This window comes from Delphinapterus leucas, chromosome 13, assembly GCF_059928025.1.
Source record: "Delphinapterus leucas isolate spDelLeu-1000000601 "Yukka" chromosome 13, BTC_Dleu_Yukka2, whole genome shotgun sequence".
Taxonomy (NCBI): domain Eukaryota; kingdom Metazoa; phylum Chordata; class Mammalia; order Artiodactyla; family Monodontidae; genus Delphinapterus; species Delphinapterus leucas.
The window spans coordinates 57,255,802-57,272,889 of record NC_143141.1 but is presented as its reverse complement, the minus strand read 5'-3'; the positions used below and the strand labels follow the sequence as shown (position 1 = coordinate 57,272,889).

At 35.5% G+C, this 17,088-nt stretch overlaps 1 protein-coding gene across 4 annotated transcripts in view; it reads right to left on the bottom strand.

The window, feature by feature from the left end:
* The window catches only part of SRBD1 (S1 RNA binding domain 1), a 229,588-nt gene that overhangs the window by 173,068 nt on the left and 39,432 nt on the right, over positions 1–17,088 (bottom strand). For all 4 annotated transcript variants that reach the window (XM_022573933.2, XM_022573934.2, XM_022573935.2 and 1 more), the window contains exons 10-12: positions 10,061–10,164; positions 5,968–6,075; positions 2,325–2,482 (exon numbers count right to left, since the gene is read on the bottom strand). In XM_022573933.2, the coding sequence (XP_022429641.2) occupies positions 2,325–2,482; positions 5,968–6,075; positions 10,061–10,164 (370 nt within the window). The remainder of the gene's footprint in view (positions 1–2,324; positions 2,483–5,967; positions 6,076–10,060; positions 10,165–17,088) is intronic.

Here is a 17,088-nt window from a genome sequence, read left to right as displayed (position 1 = left end):
CACAAAACGCAAAAGGTGAGCAGGTGGGAACAATGCACCAATAGCCACCAAGACCAATGTGCATCAGCATTTCTGTGGGAGGAGGCACAGAGAAACAATGGAGTATCTTATGGACCTGAGATTGGAGGAAGCCTCAAAATGTCAGAAGGTACTTCCCTGGAAATCAAAACTGGCCCATTTGAGAATAGAAAGTAAAACTGGAAAAGACCTTTGCACACTGTAATTTATAGGTCAGTACAAAGGTTGCACAGTAAGTTCAGAAAGGACTGGAAAACTCTGATCTCTGAACTCTTGAAATTAACAAGTAGAACATTCTTTTCAAGACAAAACCCCACAGGGAAAAAACTGTTGAGCATCATATTCACATTGAGCAAGGTAAGGACAGTATATGGACAAAGGGGAAAAAAGTCTAGATAAAAGGAAAGAAAGCAATAGGAAAGCAAATTTCAGAAAGTATAAGGTTATCTCTCTAACCAAATAGATAAAGTTTTTCTTCCCAATAGTTTGGAAAAAGTAGAAATGATAGTTCTAGAGATATACAGCTAGCCTTCCATCCTAAAAGTTGAGAAAAACTAATTTGATGTAAAACTAAGCAACAGAAAAGGATCATAGTCAAATTTCATATAGAATGATTATTTTTCAAATCAGGAAATAAAAAAGACTAGTATGATGTCCTTACAGAAAGATGTGCCCCAAAACAGAGGAAAAACTGTAACCTAATATATAAGAACAAGCTACCAAAAAAAAAAAAGATTAGAGAAAATGAGCATAAAATAAATCAGAATTAGAAATGTCAGAAGTAAGATGAAAGAACTTAGGAATGAATTAAATATGAAAGAAAAAGTTATTCTAGGAATGAAAACTTAAACCAAAAGAAACATGAGAAAAATGTAAACAATCAAAAAAATTAAAAGGTGAAGAAGTTCACCACAGAACTGTAATCTATTTTTTATAAATACCAAATGGAAATTCAAAAACTTAAAAACATAACTTAAATAAATAACTCAATGGATGGATTTAATAGCACATTAGACATAGCAGAATAGAGGATTAATTAACTTAAAGACAATCAATAAAAAATAAAAGAATTGAAAATAGAAAAGGAAATTGAATGGTCTAAAATACACATAATTAGAATTCCAGAAAGAGATGCAAGAAGGTCTACAAACCTCAAGCAGAATTCACGTCCCCTTCCCTCCAAAACAAATAAATAACACACACACAAACAGCTAAGCATATAAGAAAACTTCTGAAAGCCGCAAAGAAAAAATCTTAGCAGGCAGAGGAAAAAATTATCACCTTCAAAGGAGCAATAATAAGATTTTTGTCTGACTTCTCAACAGAAACTGTAAGAGCCAGGAAAAAAAAAAGAAAGAAAGAAAGAAATGACATCTTTAAAGCACTGAAAATAACTGCCAATCTTGAATTCTACACCCAGCAAAAATATTTTTCAAAACCGAAGGCAAATCAGAAACTTTCAGACAAAAAAAACGAGACAATTTGTCACTAGCTGATCCACATTAAAAAGAAACAGACTAGAGTTTTAGGAAGAAAGAAAGTGATCTCAAATGGAAACACAGAAATGCAGAAAGAAATGAAGATAACAGAAAGGGCAAATAAATGAGTAAACAGGAAAAAAAATACTGACTGGACAAAACAATAAAAATGTCTCGTGGTATTTAAAATATACACAGAATCAGGACTTCCCTGGTGGTCCAGTGGTTAAGAATCCACCTTCCATTGCAGGGGACGCAGGTTCAATCCCTGGTTGGGGAACTAAGATCCCACATGCCACGGGGTAACTAAGCCTGTGAGCTGCAACTACTAAGCCCGCGCACTCTGGAGCCCACGTGCCACAACTAGAGAGAAGCCCACGCGCAGCAACTAGAGAAGCCCGTGTGCCGCAACAAAAAGATCTTGCATGCTGCAACTAAGACCCAATGCAGCCAAATAAATAAATAAATATTTTTTAAAAAACAAAAATAAAATATACACAGAATCAAAATGTATCATATATAAATGCAGTCAGTATAAACAGAAGTTGATGGCGGATAAGCAGAGTTATTAAAGTCTGAGCCCAGTTAATCCTCAATATATCCATTGTGACCTAGGAAAGGGCATAAATGATAGTAAATGTTGACTGAGTCAACAAACAGGCCCAACAGGAAGCTTCATCCTGATTCCTATATCCCTTTTTGTGAGAAAACCATCTTCTATTCATTCCTTGAAAATTAGCATTATTTCCAAATCCTCATGAAGTATATGAAGTGAAATTTATGACCAACCAAACAACTTCTATATAAAATGCTGAAAGGTATGCTTACTGGTAGGAGAAATTATAGCTAATTTGCAACCGTGTTTATAACCGGGATCCACTCCCATCAAGGTACGCCCTGGGACAGGGCTTGTTAAAAGGAGCTGACGAAGGTTCCGTCCAAACATCATTACTGATTCTTTCTCTGCATCTGATGTTAGTTTGGCTCTTTAGAAATAGAAAAAGAAAATAAAAAAGATAAAGTATTCAGTTTTCATTCATTCAAATTTTTTTCTAGAAAAAGAACACAATTATTCCTCATTGGAGCATTCATTATAACAAAATAACTTAAGATCTTTAGAAATAGAAAAAGAGAAGAAAAAAGATAAAGTATTCAGTTTTCATTCATTCAAATTTTCTTCTGGCAAAAGAACACAATTATTCCTTATTGGAGCATTCATTATAACAAAATAACTTAAGAGAAAAAAAATCCCATACAAAATTATATTGAGTCTCTTTTTGCTAAGCTCAGTAATGCAGATACCTCAAACAATTTTGTGGTATCAAACCTGCTGAGTTTGTCATACCTACACTCCTCTATCTGCTCACCCTTATATAAGAAATCTACATGCGTAAGTATCTGTGTATATGAGAGAGACAGGGTGTATAAAGATTTGGACATTACATGGGATGTCAAAGTTTATCAGCTGATTAAAAATATAAACACATAATTAATTAGTGGTCAATTACTGAATCATAAGTAGCCTCCTCCAACAATGCTTAGTTTTACACCCTCACCTATATATATCTCAAGGCCATCTTCTCACTTTATTCCATTCCCCACATCTATCCCCTCGTCATTCTCACAGTGATGTGACATGACCACAGATATTAATACCAGTCCAGAACCCTGTCTCACATAAATAATTTCCCAATTTTATCCAGAGAAGCTATTGAAAGTCTAATTTTCAAATTTTTTCTAGGATAAAAAAATATATCTCTATTGGACTTAAAGGCATTTGGAAACTAAGTTTTACACCATTTGCCTATTTAACAAGAGTTATTAACATATTATCTCCTGAAACTCAAAAGAATTTATTAAAAGTATGTCTTCTCTATTAGACCAGGTTAAAAACAAACTGCATGCCAATGGCCACAAGAGCAAAAGCAATTCAGGGCACATTTCTATCAGCGTTGAGGTAGAATTATCTACATATCTAAAGGCACATACAGCTAACCAACATTTGTTTTCCTGGCTTAATTCAGCTTCTTATGGCTTTTCTCTCATCTTCTCTAATATTTCACTGTCATTCTCCCTGCAATCAGCCAAGCAACATGAAGATATCATTTCAGGTATTTCTAAATCTTCACGTTTAACTTTATTTATTGAGTGAGCACTTGTACTCAATCTTATATAAAGTACTGTGATTGATGTAAGAGATACAAAGCTGAAAAAATCCCTACCCTGAAGATCACTGTCTAGTGGAAGAAACAGAAAAATAAACAGATGAGTATAACACACGGTAGGGATAGCTAAATTAGGATAACTTTCTAAGAGATGTCTTCTCAGGTGAATCAAGAAGGATAAGTAATAGTTAAGCAAACAAAGGCAGGGATAGTAGCTGAAGAGCATTGAGAAAACACTCTGGGCAATAGAAGCAGCAGATGTCAAAGCTCATGGCTTATTTATAGAAAAGGAAGTAACTTCATATGATAAAACAAAAAGAAATACCAAGACAAAGGGCTACAGAGGAAGAAAAACACAGACCACAAAGGGTTATTCTAAAGAGCTTGGATTTTATCCTGGAGACAAAGAAGATCCATTGAAGGATTTTAAGTAGAAGAGTATGAAATAATCAGATGGGAATTTAAGGATGGCAATGTGGAATATGCATTAGAAAATACAAGACAGAGATCATCTATGATCCTAGTATAGTAATTCAGACAAGAAATGATGATAACCTGAACTAACCATGGATATACTTTCTCCTAGTAAAGATGGAGATAAAGAGGAGGCAAAATTCAAGATATAATAAAAGATGGCATAATAGACAGCACTTGGTAATACTGATAATGTAGTTTTGATGAAAGAGGTATGTGTGAAAAATGACACGGGGATGAAAGATCATGACAGTCATGGAAACAAAAATGCAGAAGTACACTCTGAATCTTATATAGTCAACTGAATAAAATGGCTGCAAGATAATATAGTCTATTTGATCTCTTTTAATACACACATATGAATGGAGAAAAGTCTAGTTAACAATGGCTATCTCTACGTGGCGAAATTATATGGGTTTTTTTTCCTTTGTTCTACTGATTCTTTCAATTTTTCTGCATTTGGACAAAGTTCTTTTTAATTAGAGAATTAAAGTAATTTAATTACTTTAATAAATCAATTGAGGGTTTTCCCCGTCAACTGCTGTTTCAGGTAATTACAAGTATTTCTATGAAGAGACACATCTGTAGACAATGTCTGCAAACCAACTTATGGAATGAAATAAGACATATTTTTTAACCACAGGCATTTTAGAAAAAGAGGAGGAAAGTGCTCTTGCTTGCCACTGCTAATGGAAGTCGGAGAAGAATTATACATTAAATAATCCCACAGCAAACTGCACACATTAAATCTCAATGAAATTATTCCACAAGCAGTAAAGCTATTCACATCAAATATATGCAAAAATGTCAAATGCACCCCTGGACATTATATGCAACATGAGAACACAAGATAAAAGGATGAATCAAGAGAATGAATGATTTTGATAAAAAAGAGGTTGGACAAAGGAGCTATATGTCCTTTTTAATAGTACCTGCTCACTCCTTACTCTAAATGCCTCCAAAGTCAATGGCCAAGTCCAGTAAAAGAAAAACAGACAAACATAAAGGCTGCTATAAATTCTAGTGAGGCTGAAGAGATGGCTAGAAATCTATAGTTTCCAGGTGACCCTTGCTGAAACACTAAACAAGTGGGAATGAAGAAAATCTATAGCAAATAGAAAGGAATATATGAAGGCATGGCTGGTGTCTAAACATTGACTACCAAGACAAAGGCTAGAGGGAAGCAGGAAAGAGGGTTTTTGCCTCCCAACATTTCTGTCCACCTCCTCCCCTAAAAACAATTCGGTACCTCACCTCTTTTGCAGTTCTTTGTAACCTTTAGTTCTTCTGCTAGTCCATTTAGATGGTCACCTTAATAATCTCCTAATATTTGTTCATCACTGCTGATAATTATTCATTGAAACAACTCCCTCTGCTAATATATATTAGCTTTCTCTCATAGTAATACATTCATCACGTGCTCCCCTGATATCCTTATGCTTTTTTTGGCTCTTTTACCTCTAAAGCTGCTGCCAACTAACTTCTCCATTAACTTCTTAGTTTGTTTCTCCCAAGCCAAATCTCTCATCAATAAAACCATTTGTTTGGCTTGGTTGTCAAATTGCAAGACTAGTATTGCAGAACTGGAAGGGGTACACATTAAGTGGTCAAGATTTGAAAAGTATACCGTAATTAAGAGCTGTGTTTTGTGATCTATGCATATGAATGCCTCTACAGATTGAAATCTATGCTTAAATTTAAGACTTTGTGATTATGACTCAGTTCTTTTGATTGGTTAATGGATCAACAAATATTTACTACACACTTTAATGGGCCTATTACCATACATAAAAGTAAACAGTCCAGAAAGTTAAATAAGACAAGATGCATACCTGAACTCTCTACAAAGGAGAGGATAAATAAGGCGTTTAAAGGAATCATCCAGTGAGTTGTATAAGATCTTCATTAACTCTGGCCTTGCAAAGCCACGTGGTCTCCACCTGCAAAAAAGAAAAGCCTATACTAAAACTGATGTAACAATAATAAGGCCATAAAAGGGCTCCTGGAAGAGCAGAGAGGAAGTGGAAAAGGGGAGAAGAAACTTTATTGAATCCAAAGTAACATAATCTGTAAGGAGAGACAGTGATGTCTGAAAATTATTACTATGACATCTGGAGTTCTTATTTTTAAAAACCTGGTAACCATGGTAACACATAAAACTTAAGGGAGGAAAAAACTTTCCTATTCTGGGGAGAGTCCCCAAGGCATTATTAATAATGGTAAAAAATTTTAAGATATGAGAAAGTCACCAAAAAATTACTGAACCACTGCTATAGACTGAATTATGTCCCCTAAAATTAGTATGTTGAAGCCCTAACCCTCAAATCGGATGATATTTGGAGATGGGGCCTTTGGGAGGTAATTAGGTTTAGATGAGGTCATGAGGGTAGGGCCCCCATGAGAGGATCAGTGAGTGCCCTTAAAAGAAGAAATATCAAAAAAATAAAAAAAAAGAAGAAATATCAGATACTCCCTTCTCTCTCCCCCCACATCAGGTGAGGACATAATGAGAAGGCTGCTGTCTGCAAGACAAAAAGAGGGTTCTCACCAGAAACCAAATCAGCCTGACCTTGATCTTGGACTTCCAGCCTCCAGAACAGGGAGAAAATAAATTTCTGTTGTTTAAGCCACCTAGTCTATGGTATTTTGTTATGGCAGCCGAAGCTAAGAAAAGCACTATGTCCTTCTTTTTCCATTTCTTAATCTCTTCCTGAGAGTCAAAGTAGATTGAGCAAAGGAGAAACTCTGTTCTAACCTTTGCCTCTTGTCATCCTTGAGTAGAACTCACTCTATTCCTCAGGTTGTACAGTTCTACTAGGCAGTGTATCTGCATACATACTGATAAATATAAATGCCAGAGAACCCACTGTTAGTAGAAACTGGAGAAAGAACAGTAAGAGAAAAACACAAGCTAAAAAGGACAAATTCAGTCCTACCACTTCTGTGTTCCCTACTTCTACAGCATCTCTGCCCATGTCCTTCAATGGCTCTTGAATAGAAAACATTAATATTTTATCAATGGTTCCTAATAAACCATTAATATACTTCAGGGGCACTGTCATCTCCCTTACTTATAATGTGATACACCAAAGGCTACATAATAATAACTAATTGAATCCCTTCCATAGAAGGGTATTATTTGAGTATAGTTTTGTTTTTTAATTTGAATGAAAGTGCTTTTAGGCAGGTCATACATCCTTCCTTCCATCCAAATCCTTGTTTCTCCCTACTGTCACCTATACCTGAGGGCATGAAACGTAGGGAGAACTAGGATATGAATTAGAAAGTTATTAATATTATTTTGTTATGTTACAGGCATACCTTGGAGATACTGTGGGTTTGGTTCCAGACCACCACAATAAAGTGAGTATCACAGTAAAGTGAGTCACATGAAGTTTTTGGTTTCCTAGAGCATACAAGAGTTATGGTTATACTATAATGTAGTCTATTAAGTATGTAATACCATTATGTCTTAGAAAACAATGTATATACCTTAACCAAAAAATTAATGCTATTGGAAAAATGGTACCAATAGATATGCTCAACACAGGGTTGCCACAAACTTTCAATTTGCAAAAAAAACAAAAAACCCCAATATCTGTGAAGCACAATAAAGCAAAGTGCAATAAAACTTATAGCTGTGTTGTTGTTATTAATTGGGGAAATTCAATGTCAAACAAAGACATCCCAGAAGAAACATCTGAGACGGCTTTAAAAAAATGAATTGTGGTTTACCAAGTAAGACAAAGGAATAAAAGCATTCTGGGAAGAAACCATACCATATGTAAAAGCTTAGAGGCATGAAAGAGCATGATAAGCTCGAGTAACTAGAAGCAGATTAGTAATACAAGGGCATAAAGCTGCAGGATCAGGTTGCGGGGTAGATGAGGCTAGAAAGTATGGCAGTAGCCAGATTACTGAGGCTCTTATCACCATACTCTGGAGCTTGGCCAGTTAGGAGAGAACATAGATAGCCCTGGGTCATGGGACAATACACTAGGAAAAGAGTCCTTAGAGGCAGGAAGGCCCTAAAGGAATGATTCTTATAATGAATCTATCTGATGTCTGCTGGGGGGTCATTCCCTTTAAAGCCAAACCAAGGTTTCCACATTGCTTGTAGGAAAAAAATGGAAATCTTTAACATTAGATACCCAATTTCTCTGGAAGCCCCAGTAGCCTTCCTTAAACCTCAAGGTTCTCCTGTGGCGTGACTGCTCACCTCCCTGGAACAGAGTGCTGTAGGTCTATTTTATAACTAAGGATGCCTCAATTATACTCATTCACAGTGACCTTTAGACCACAGACCCAGCTATACTCACTTCCTGCATTACAGAAACTCCTTTTTCTTCCTCACCCCACAGCAATTTCTATCTCTTGACTGGCTTCCTGTGATCTATTCATTTAGCACTCGAAAGGACCTGAAACAGTATAGCGAAGCCACAGACCTTATTACTTCTAAACTTAAAGGAAATACAATGGGTTTCCCTTACAGGGTATCACTGTAAAACTTGATTCTTCCTCTAATTCAATAGTTAAACACTGCTGAATAAAACTAAGAAGGACCTCACTTTAACTAAATTTCACAATACAAAATACATGCTATGTAAGATGTGCACAATGAAGCATACAAATTAAGACAGAGGTCACAAACTCAAATACTTACAGGGGGTCAGGAAAGTACTGTAAACAAATGAATAAGACCCAGGGCCTATACGTATGTTTTTGACAGAGACATGCTTTATTCACCCATTACAGACAAAGAAATATTCTCCACTTTGGCAAAGAAATATATTCCCCCACATTCGGTATCTATAGATAAAGATAGGCTCTCTCCATCTAGCTTTCATTTTCCCACATTTAAAATAAAAATGGATACAGGATATAGTTCCCCTTAAATCTACCACAAGAAAAAAGCAGCACCATTTAGTGTAGCATTTTCTCAAAGTGATATGACAGACATTTGGGGACAGAATAATTTACAAGACTATCCTATGCACTGGCACTAAAAGCTAGTTTTAAAAAAGAAAAAAAGCTAGTAGCCAGCCTCAGTCATTCACTTGCTATTCATATAACATCTGATAAATTAAATTTTTGATTCAATTATCCTTAATAAACAAAACATTTCAGATATACTATATACAGTATGTTTCTGTTAATTCATTTTTCATAAAAGGAAATATACTCTTTATAAAAGATTCATATGGTACAGGATTACAGTAAAAGTCTCTCTCCGTAGAAATAATCACTATTAATAATTCTTATGTACTTCCCAGATATTTCCTATTTAAACATACACAACATATGTACTTTTTAAATTAAAAAAAATTTTTTTAACATCTTTACTGGAGTATAATTGCTTTACAGTGGTGTGTTAGTTTCTGCTTTATAACAAAGTGAATCAGCTATACATATACATATATCCCCATATCTCTTCCCTCTTGCGTCTCCCTCCCACCCTCCCTATCCCACCCCTCTAGGTGGTCACAAATCACGGAGCTGAGCTCCCTGTGCTATGAGGCTGCTTCCCACTAGCTATCTATTTTACATTTGGTTGTGTATATATGTCCATGCCACTCTCTCACTTCGTCCCAGCTTCCCCTTCCCCTCTCCGTGTCCTCAAGTCCATTCTCTATGTCTGTGTCTTTATTCCTGTTCTGCCCCTAGGTTCGTTAGAACCTTTTTTTTTTTAGATTCCATACATATGTGTTAGCATACGGTATTTGTTTTTCTCTTTCTGACTTACTTCACTCTATATGACAGACTCTAGGTCCATCCACTTCACTACAAGACACTATATCCATTGCCTGTCACTGTTTTTGTTTTTTTTAACACAATGGATATCTTTCCATTATCAGTACATATAGATCTCAATATAGCATTTTAAAAATGAAAAAAAGAATATTCTGTAAAAATCTATAAACAGACCTGTTTTGGATGCACCACCTACAGAACTCATTCTTCACTCCATCAGAAATGTTAACCTTGACCGTCAGTATCTTCAAATTTTCTCCACGGTTAATTGCCAGAATCTGAGTGCAAACATATATGGCAAAGACTGATGATCCACAAAATATATAAATGATCAATTTAACCAGTCAATATTTGTGAAACAAACTGGGTGGTTATCCAGCCTAGAGCTATATCAATTTTGTATTCATTTATTTACCAAGAATGTATTCAAAAATAATCATTTCTTTATATTTTTTTCAAGTATTTTCAAAATAAAATACAGGTACAAAGCCTATAATATTCAGAGGAAGAGACAGTGTTGATCTAAAAATCTCATTTCAGATCCTGCTAATTGAAAATTTTTGATCATCTAGAGTTAGAAGGATATACTTTTTATATTTGTGAAAAAACATTACTAAGATAAATACAAACATGGAAATTTCTAAGTGGAATATTTAATAACTACTGTTACCATTTATTGAGCACTTACTAATTGTCAGGCCCATCTAAGCACTTTAAATACATTAACTCATTTATCTTCAAAGCCACCAGTGATGTATGTATTAACATCTTACTCTTGCATGATAATTTTTCTAAGACTAACTTGTCCTAAATCACAAAGCTAGCAAGTAGCAAAGGAGGAATTTAAATGCACATCGACCTGTCTCTGCTTTTAATTAATATATTAAAAGAACAATTGTTTTAAAACACATTAAAAACACTCCTTAAAGAAAAGCAAACAAACCTAAAGCAAGAAGAAGAAAGGAAATAATAAAGAACAGAGGGAAAATTAATAAAATGGAGAACAGAAAAACAACAAAAAAATATCAACAAAACCAAAAGTTGGTTCTTGGAAAATACCAACAAAATTGACAAACCTTTCACTAGAGTGACCAAAGAAAAAAGGGAGACATTCCAATTATCAAAATCAGGAATGAAAGAGCGGCCCTTAATATGAATGTTATAGAAATAAAAAGGATCATAAGAGAATACTATGAACAACTGTATGCCAAATTAGATCACTTAAACAAAATGAACAAATTCCTAAAAAGACACAAACTTCTAAACAAGAATAAAAAAGAAATAGAAAATTCAAAATTATCTATAACAAGAGATAGAATTAGTAATTTTAAAATTTCCCACAAGGAAATACCCAGGCTCATATGGCTTCACTGCTGAATTCTACCAAACATTTAAAAAAGAATTAATAGGAATTCTTCACAAACTCTTCCAAAAATACAACAAAAGAAAAAACTTCCTGACTCTATTTACCCTGTTCTTGCAAGAACACTGCAAGAGAAAAGTAAAGACCATTGCCTCTTATGAATATACATGTAAAATTTCTCAATAAAATACTAGTAAACTAAACCCAGAAACATATAAAAAGGATTATACACAAGGATCAAAAGGGATTTATTCCAGAAAAGCAAGGTTGGTTTAACATCCAAAAAAGAAGTAATGTAATACATCATAACTATAGAATAAAAACAAAAATTACATGATCATTTCAATAGATGCAGAAAGAATATTTGAGAAAATTCCAGCAGTTGTTCATGATAAAAATACTCAAGAAACTAGGAAGAGAAAGCAAATTCTTCAACATGATAAAGGGCACATACAAAAACTCCACAGATAACATAATGTTTAATAGTGAAAGACTGGATGCCTTCCCTCTAAGATTACAAGGGTGTCTCCTCTTGGACTTCTATTCAACATTGTACTGGAGATTCTATCTAGGGAAATTAGGCAAGAAAAAGAAATAAAAGGCCTCTAGATTGAAAAGAAAGAAGTTAAAACTATCTCTATTTGCAGATACTATGATCTGTATACAGAAAATCCTAAGGAAACCACTATAAAACTATTAGAACTAATAGAGTTCAGCAAGGTTGCAGGATAATCAATTTCTACACACTAGCAATAAACACCCTAAAGATAATTTTTTTAAATTCCATTTACCATACCACCAGCACAAATAAAATACTTTCCAATAAATTTAACAAAAGAAGTTCAAAATTATACACTGAGAACTATAAAATATTGTTTTTAAAAAAAACTGAAGAAGACCTAAATAAATGGAAAGACATCCCAGGTCCATGGATCAAAAGGCTTAATATTGCTAAATGGCACTAATCCCCAAATTACTTCATAAATTCAATGTGATCCCTATCAAATCCCAGCTAGCTTCTCTGCAGAAATTGACAAACTAATTCTAAGATTAATATAGAAATGCAAGGGACCCAGAATAACCAAGTCTATTTTGTAAAAAAAGAACAAACTTGGAGGACTCCCACTTCTCAATTTCAAAACTTACTACAAAACTACAGTAATCAAGACAGTGTGGTACTAGCATTAGAGATAAACATACAGATGAATGGAATAGAATTCAGAGTCCAGAAATAAATCTATACATCTACCATCAAGTGAATGTCAACAAGGGTGCTAAGACAATTAAATGCGGAAAATACAGTCTTTACAACAAGTGATGCTGGGACAACTGATGGCCAAATTCAAAAGTATAAAGTTGGGCAGCTTCTTCACACCATACACAAAAATTAGCTCAAAACTGATCATAGACCTTAATATAAAAACCAAACCTATAAAATGCTTAGAAGAAAATACTTGAGAAAATGTTCATGACCTTGAGTTACATAAGGCCTTAGGTAAAACACCACATGCATAATCAACACAAGAAAAAAATAAATAGATTGGATTTCAACAAAATTATAATTTTTATATCTCAAAGGATACTATCAAAAAATTGAAAAGAAAACACTTAGCACAGAAGAAAAGTTTTGCAAATCATGTATTACATACAGGACTTATATCTAGAACATACAAATATCTCTTATAACTCAACAATAAAAAGACACAACCTAACAAAAATGTGCAAAAGGTCTAAAGAGACATTTTTTGCAAAGATAATATAGAAATATTCAATAAGTACATGAAAAGATGCTCAACATCATTAGTTAGAAGAGAAGTGCAAACCAAAACCATAATGAGAAATCAGTTCATACTAAAATAGCCATAATCAAAAAGACAGACAGGGACTTCTCTCATAGTGCAGTGGTTAAGAATCCACCTGCCAATGCAGGGGACACGGGTTCAAGTCCTGGTCTAGGAGGATCCCACATGCCACGGAGCAACTAAGCCTGTATGCCACAACTACTGAGCCTGCGCTCTAGGGCCTGCAAGCCACAACTACGGAGCCCGCAAGCCACAACTACGGAGCCCAAGTGCCACAACTACTGAAGCTTGCGCGCCTAGAGCTTGTGCTCCACAACAAAAAGAAGCCACTGCAATGAGAAGCCTGCACACCACAATGAAGAGTAGCCCCCGCTCGCTGCAACTAAAGCCCACGTGCAGCAACGAAGACCCAATGCAGCCAAAAATAAAATAAATAAAATTTATATTAAAAAAAAAGATAGACAATAAGTATTGGTGAAGATGTAAAGAAACAGAACTCTCATAAACTGCTGGTGGGAAGGTATAATGGTATAGCCACTCTGGAAAACAGCAACCTTAATTTATATAAATTCTAAAGGTATTTTCAAGTAAAATGTTAAATATAGAACAAATACTCAAAGTTTAAAAAATTACAGATACTGGTGCTTCCCTGGTGGCGCAGTGGTTGAGAATCTGCCTGCCAGTGCAGGGGACACGGGTTCGAGCCCTGGTCTGGGAAGATCCCACATGCCACAGAGCAACTAGGCCCGTGAGCCACAACTACTGAGCCTGCATGTCTGGAGCCTGTGCTCCGCAACAAGAGAGGCCGTGACAGTGAGAGGCCCGCACACCGCGATGAAGAGTGGCCCCCGCTTGCCGCAACTAGAGAAAGCCCTCGCACAGAAACGAAGACCCAACACAGCCATAAATAAATAAATTAATTAATTAATTTTTTAAAATTACAGATACTTTAAAAAAATTCTTTAAATATATTTGAGAAATTTCTAAGGTAAACATTGGCAGAAATAAAATAATCAGTTAAAAATAAACTTTTAATACAAAATAAACTTTAGTTTGGGCTGGACAAAATCTTCAATGTCTGCCAGCTCTCTGAAATACTGAAAGGAACACTGAACAGTAAATAAAAGCTCTTCATCCAAGAATTTATCAGTAATAAATTCATTCATGCAGAATACAATATTATAGGGGAAAAAGAGTTATTTAATTCAGATTTATATAAATACACTATTGGGGACTTCCCTGGTGGCGCAGTGGTTAAGAATCCGCCTGCCAGTGCAGCGGACATGGGTTTGATCCCTGATCCGGGAAGATCCCACATGCCGTGGAGCAACTAAGTCCGTGCGCCACAACTACTGAGCCCGCGTGCCACAACTACTGAAGCCCGTGCGCCTAGAGTTCGTGCTCCATAACAAGAGAAGCCACTGCAATGAGAAGCCCACACACCACAACAAAGAGTAGCCCCCGCTCGCCGCAATTAGGGAAAGCCCATGCGCAGCAACGAAGACCCAATGCGGCCAAAAAAAAAAACACAAAAAACAAAAGACCCAAATAAATAAAAATATAAATACACTATTATATCAAAATATATTATTGGAGGGTGCTTTTTTTTCCACTATACCTAGTAAAGTCATAGGTCAAACTTTAAAAAATCTTAACATAGAAGATCCATGGTATAAAAGGGAGTGGAGTAGCAGAAAAAGAGCTTGGGGCAAAAACTGAGGTTGAAAGTAAATACAGAGTTAAAGCAGAATTACTGTAGATGGCAGCACTGAATGTGAAACAGGTATTTTAAAAGACAAAGAAAGTGAGACATCAGTGAAAGAAGCTACAGAAAAGAATGGGAAGGCTGAGTTACAAATTCATGTAGTGGAAAGTAGCACATTAAGGACCAATGTGGAGAAGAAAGAAAACAAAATGCAGCTAGAAGAATTAATTTAGTAGACAGCTATAACAGCTCTTCCCACAGCATTTGGAGAAGGAGTTCCAGGTACCGTTGTTCCTTTACCACTGTCTGTCATCATTCTCCCTCACTTCTGTATTCTGGGATGCTGTATGCTGGGCTATCTAGGTGAAAGCTGAAAAACAGAGTCTGGAGTCAGGGACATGAGGCCTTAGCACTACAGGGATTAAAAATCCATCTTTGTGAGCTAGTATATCATCACTCTAGCCTGCAAGATAACTAGAAAGTTCTTCTCAAAACACAGGTCCGTTTTTCAAAACTGATATTCCCAAAATGTTCTACTTTCTCAGGTCTTAAGACTGTCACACTTAGAAGCCTGTGTTAGTCACAAACTTAGATTCAACCACTAACTCAGAATGCCACATGTGCTAAGCACGTTAGTTAAAATGCAGAGACCAAAATGTTTTCAAGCAAATACTAGAAAGACTAAGTTTTAATAGAATAAAAGTATTCATATTTTTCCAAAGTTGCAATAAAATTAAATCAAATAAAGGGAGATAAAATCCAGCAGCAAAATCATTTCTGCAAAAGGAATTTTAGTATTTTAGTCACTGGTTTCATTAAAAATTCTTTTTCATTAGGCTCTATCAGTAGACAATAGCTAGGTAAGTAAAATTTCACTCTAACAATTTTTCCAATTATCAAAAGTATTCATTTCACCCCATATGATACAGTGTACACAAAAGTAAAAAGAACAACTTAGATATAATAGAGAAACACTTCAAAAGTTCAACAGCAGAGACCATGTCATCTACATACCCCAAGTAGGCACCAATACATAATAAGTGTTCAAGAAGTATTTGTAGCGTAACTGAAGACTCTTCATGTTATGTTACACACACACACACACACACACAGAGAATAATAACATACCTTTTCATATCTATACCACCGTAAGTTTTTTAAATTACATTTTTAAGGAAGATAACAAAACATTATCAATGAAAAGTGACACATTCTCGTCTTTTTCGTTATCTTCTCCTTATAACAGTAAAATTCAGAAAGGAAGAAAAAATAAATCTAAAAAATGATTCATTGAGGAATTTCAGGTTTAAAGAACACTGGCAGGCCCCTCATTCTAAATCCCCCCCTCATACTCCTATAAAACCAATAAAGTGAATAAATAAAACAACACAGGACCCACATCTTCAGCATTTCTAAGAAACAGAGAATTAGATTGGCATCTGATTTCAAAAACAAGCAAACAAAAAAAAACTTGCAAAGTAAGACAACAACAGAGCAACACGTTTGACAAACTTAAGGAAAGAAAGTGCAAACAAAAAGTATTATACTGGGCTTCCTTAGTGGCGCAGTAGTTAAGAATCTGCCTGCCAATGCACGGGACACGGGTTTGAGCCCTGGTCCGGGAATATCCCACATGCCGCAGAACAACTAAGCCCATGCGCCACAACTACTGAGCCTGTGCTCTAGAGCCCATAAGCCACAACTACCGAAGCCCATGCACCTAGAGCCTGTGCTCCGCAACAAGAGAAGCCACCGCAATGAGAAGCCCATGCACCGCAATGAAGAGTAGCCCCGCTTGCCACAACTAGAGAAAGCCCAGGTGCAGCAACGAAGACCCAACGTAGCCAAAAATAAAATAAATTTTTAAAAAATCATTGGATTATTAAAAATATATATATTTACTGAGCTAAGCTATCCTTCAAGTATCAAGGACATAGGAAACAATTGTGACTGTGTAAAAACTCAGAATTACAGGCATATCTCGGAGATATTACAGGTTCAGTTCCAGACTACTACAATAAAACAACATCACAATAAAGCAAGTCATACACATTTTTTGGTTTCCCAGTGCATATAAAGATTATGTTACACTATACTTTAGTCTAGGTGTGCAATAACATTATGTCTAAAAAAAAAGATGTACATACCTTAATTTAAAAGTGGCTATCATCAAAGAGAACACAAATAACAAATGTTGGAAAGGATGTGGAGAAAAGGGTACCCTGTACATTGTTGCTGGGAATGTAAATTGGTGCAGCCACTGTGGAAAACAGTTTGGAAGTTCCTCAAAAAACTAAAACTAGGGCTTCCCTGGTGGCACAGTGGTTACGAA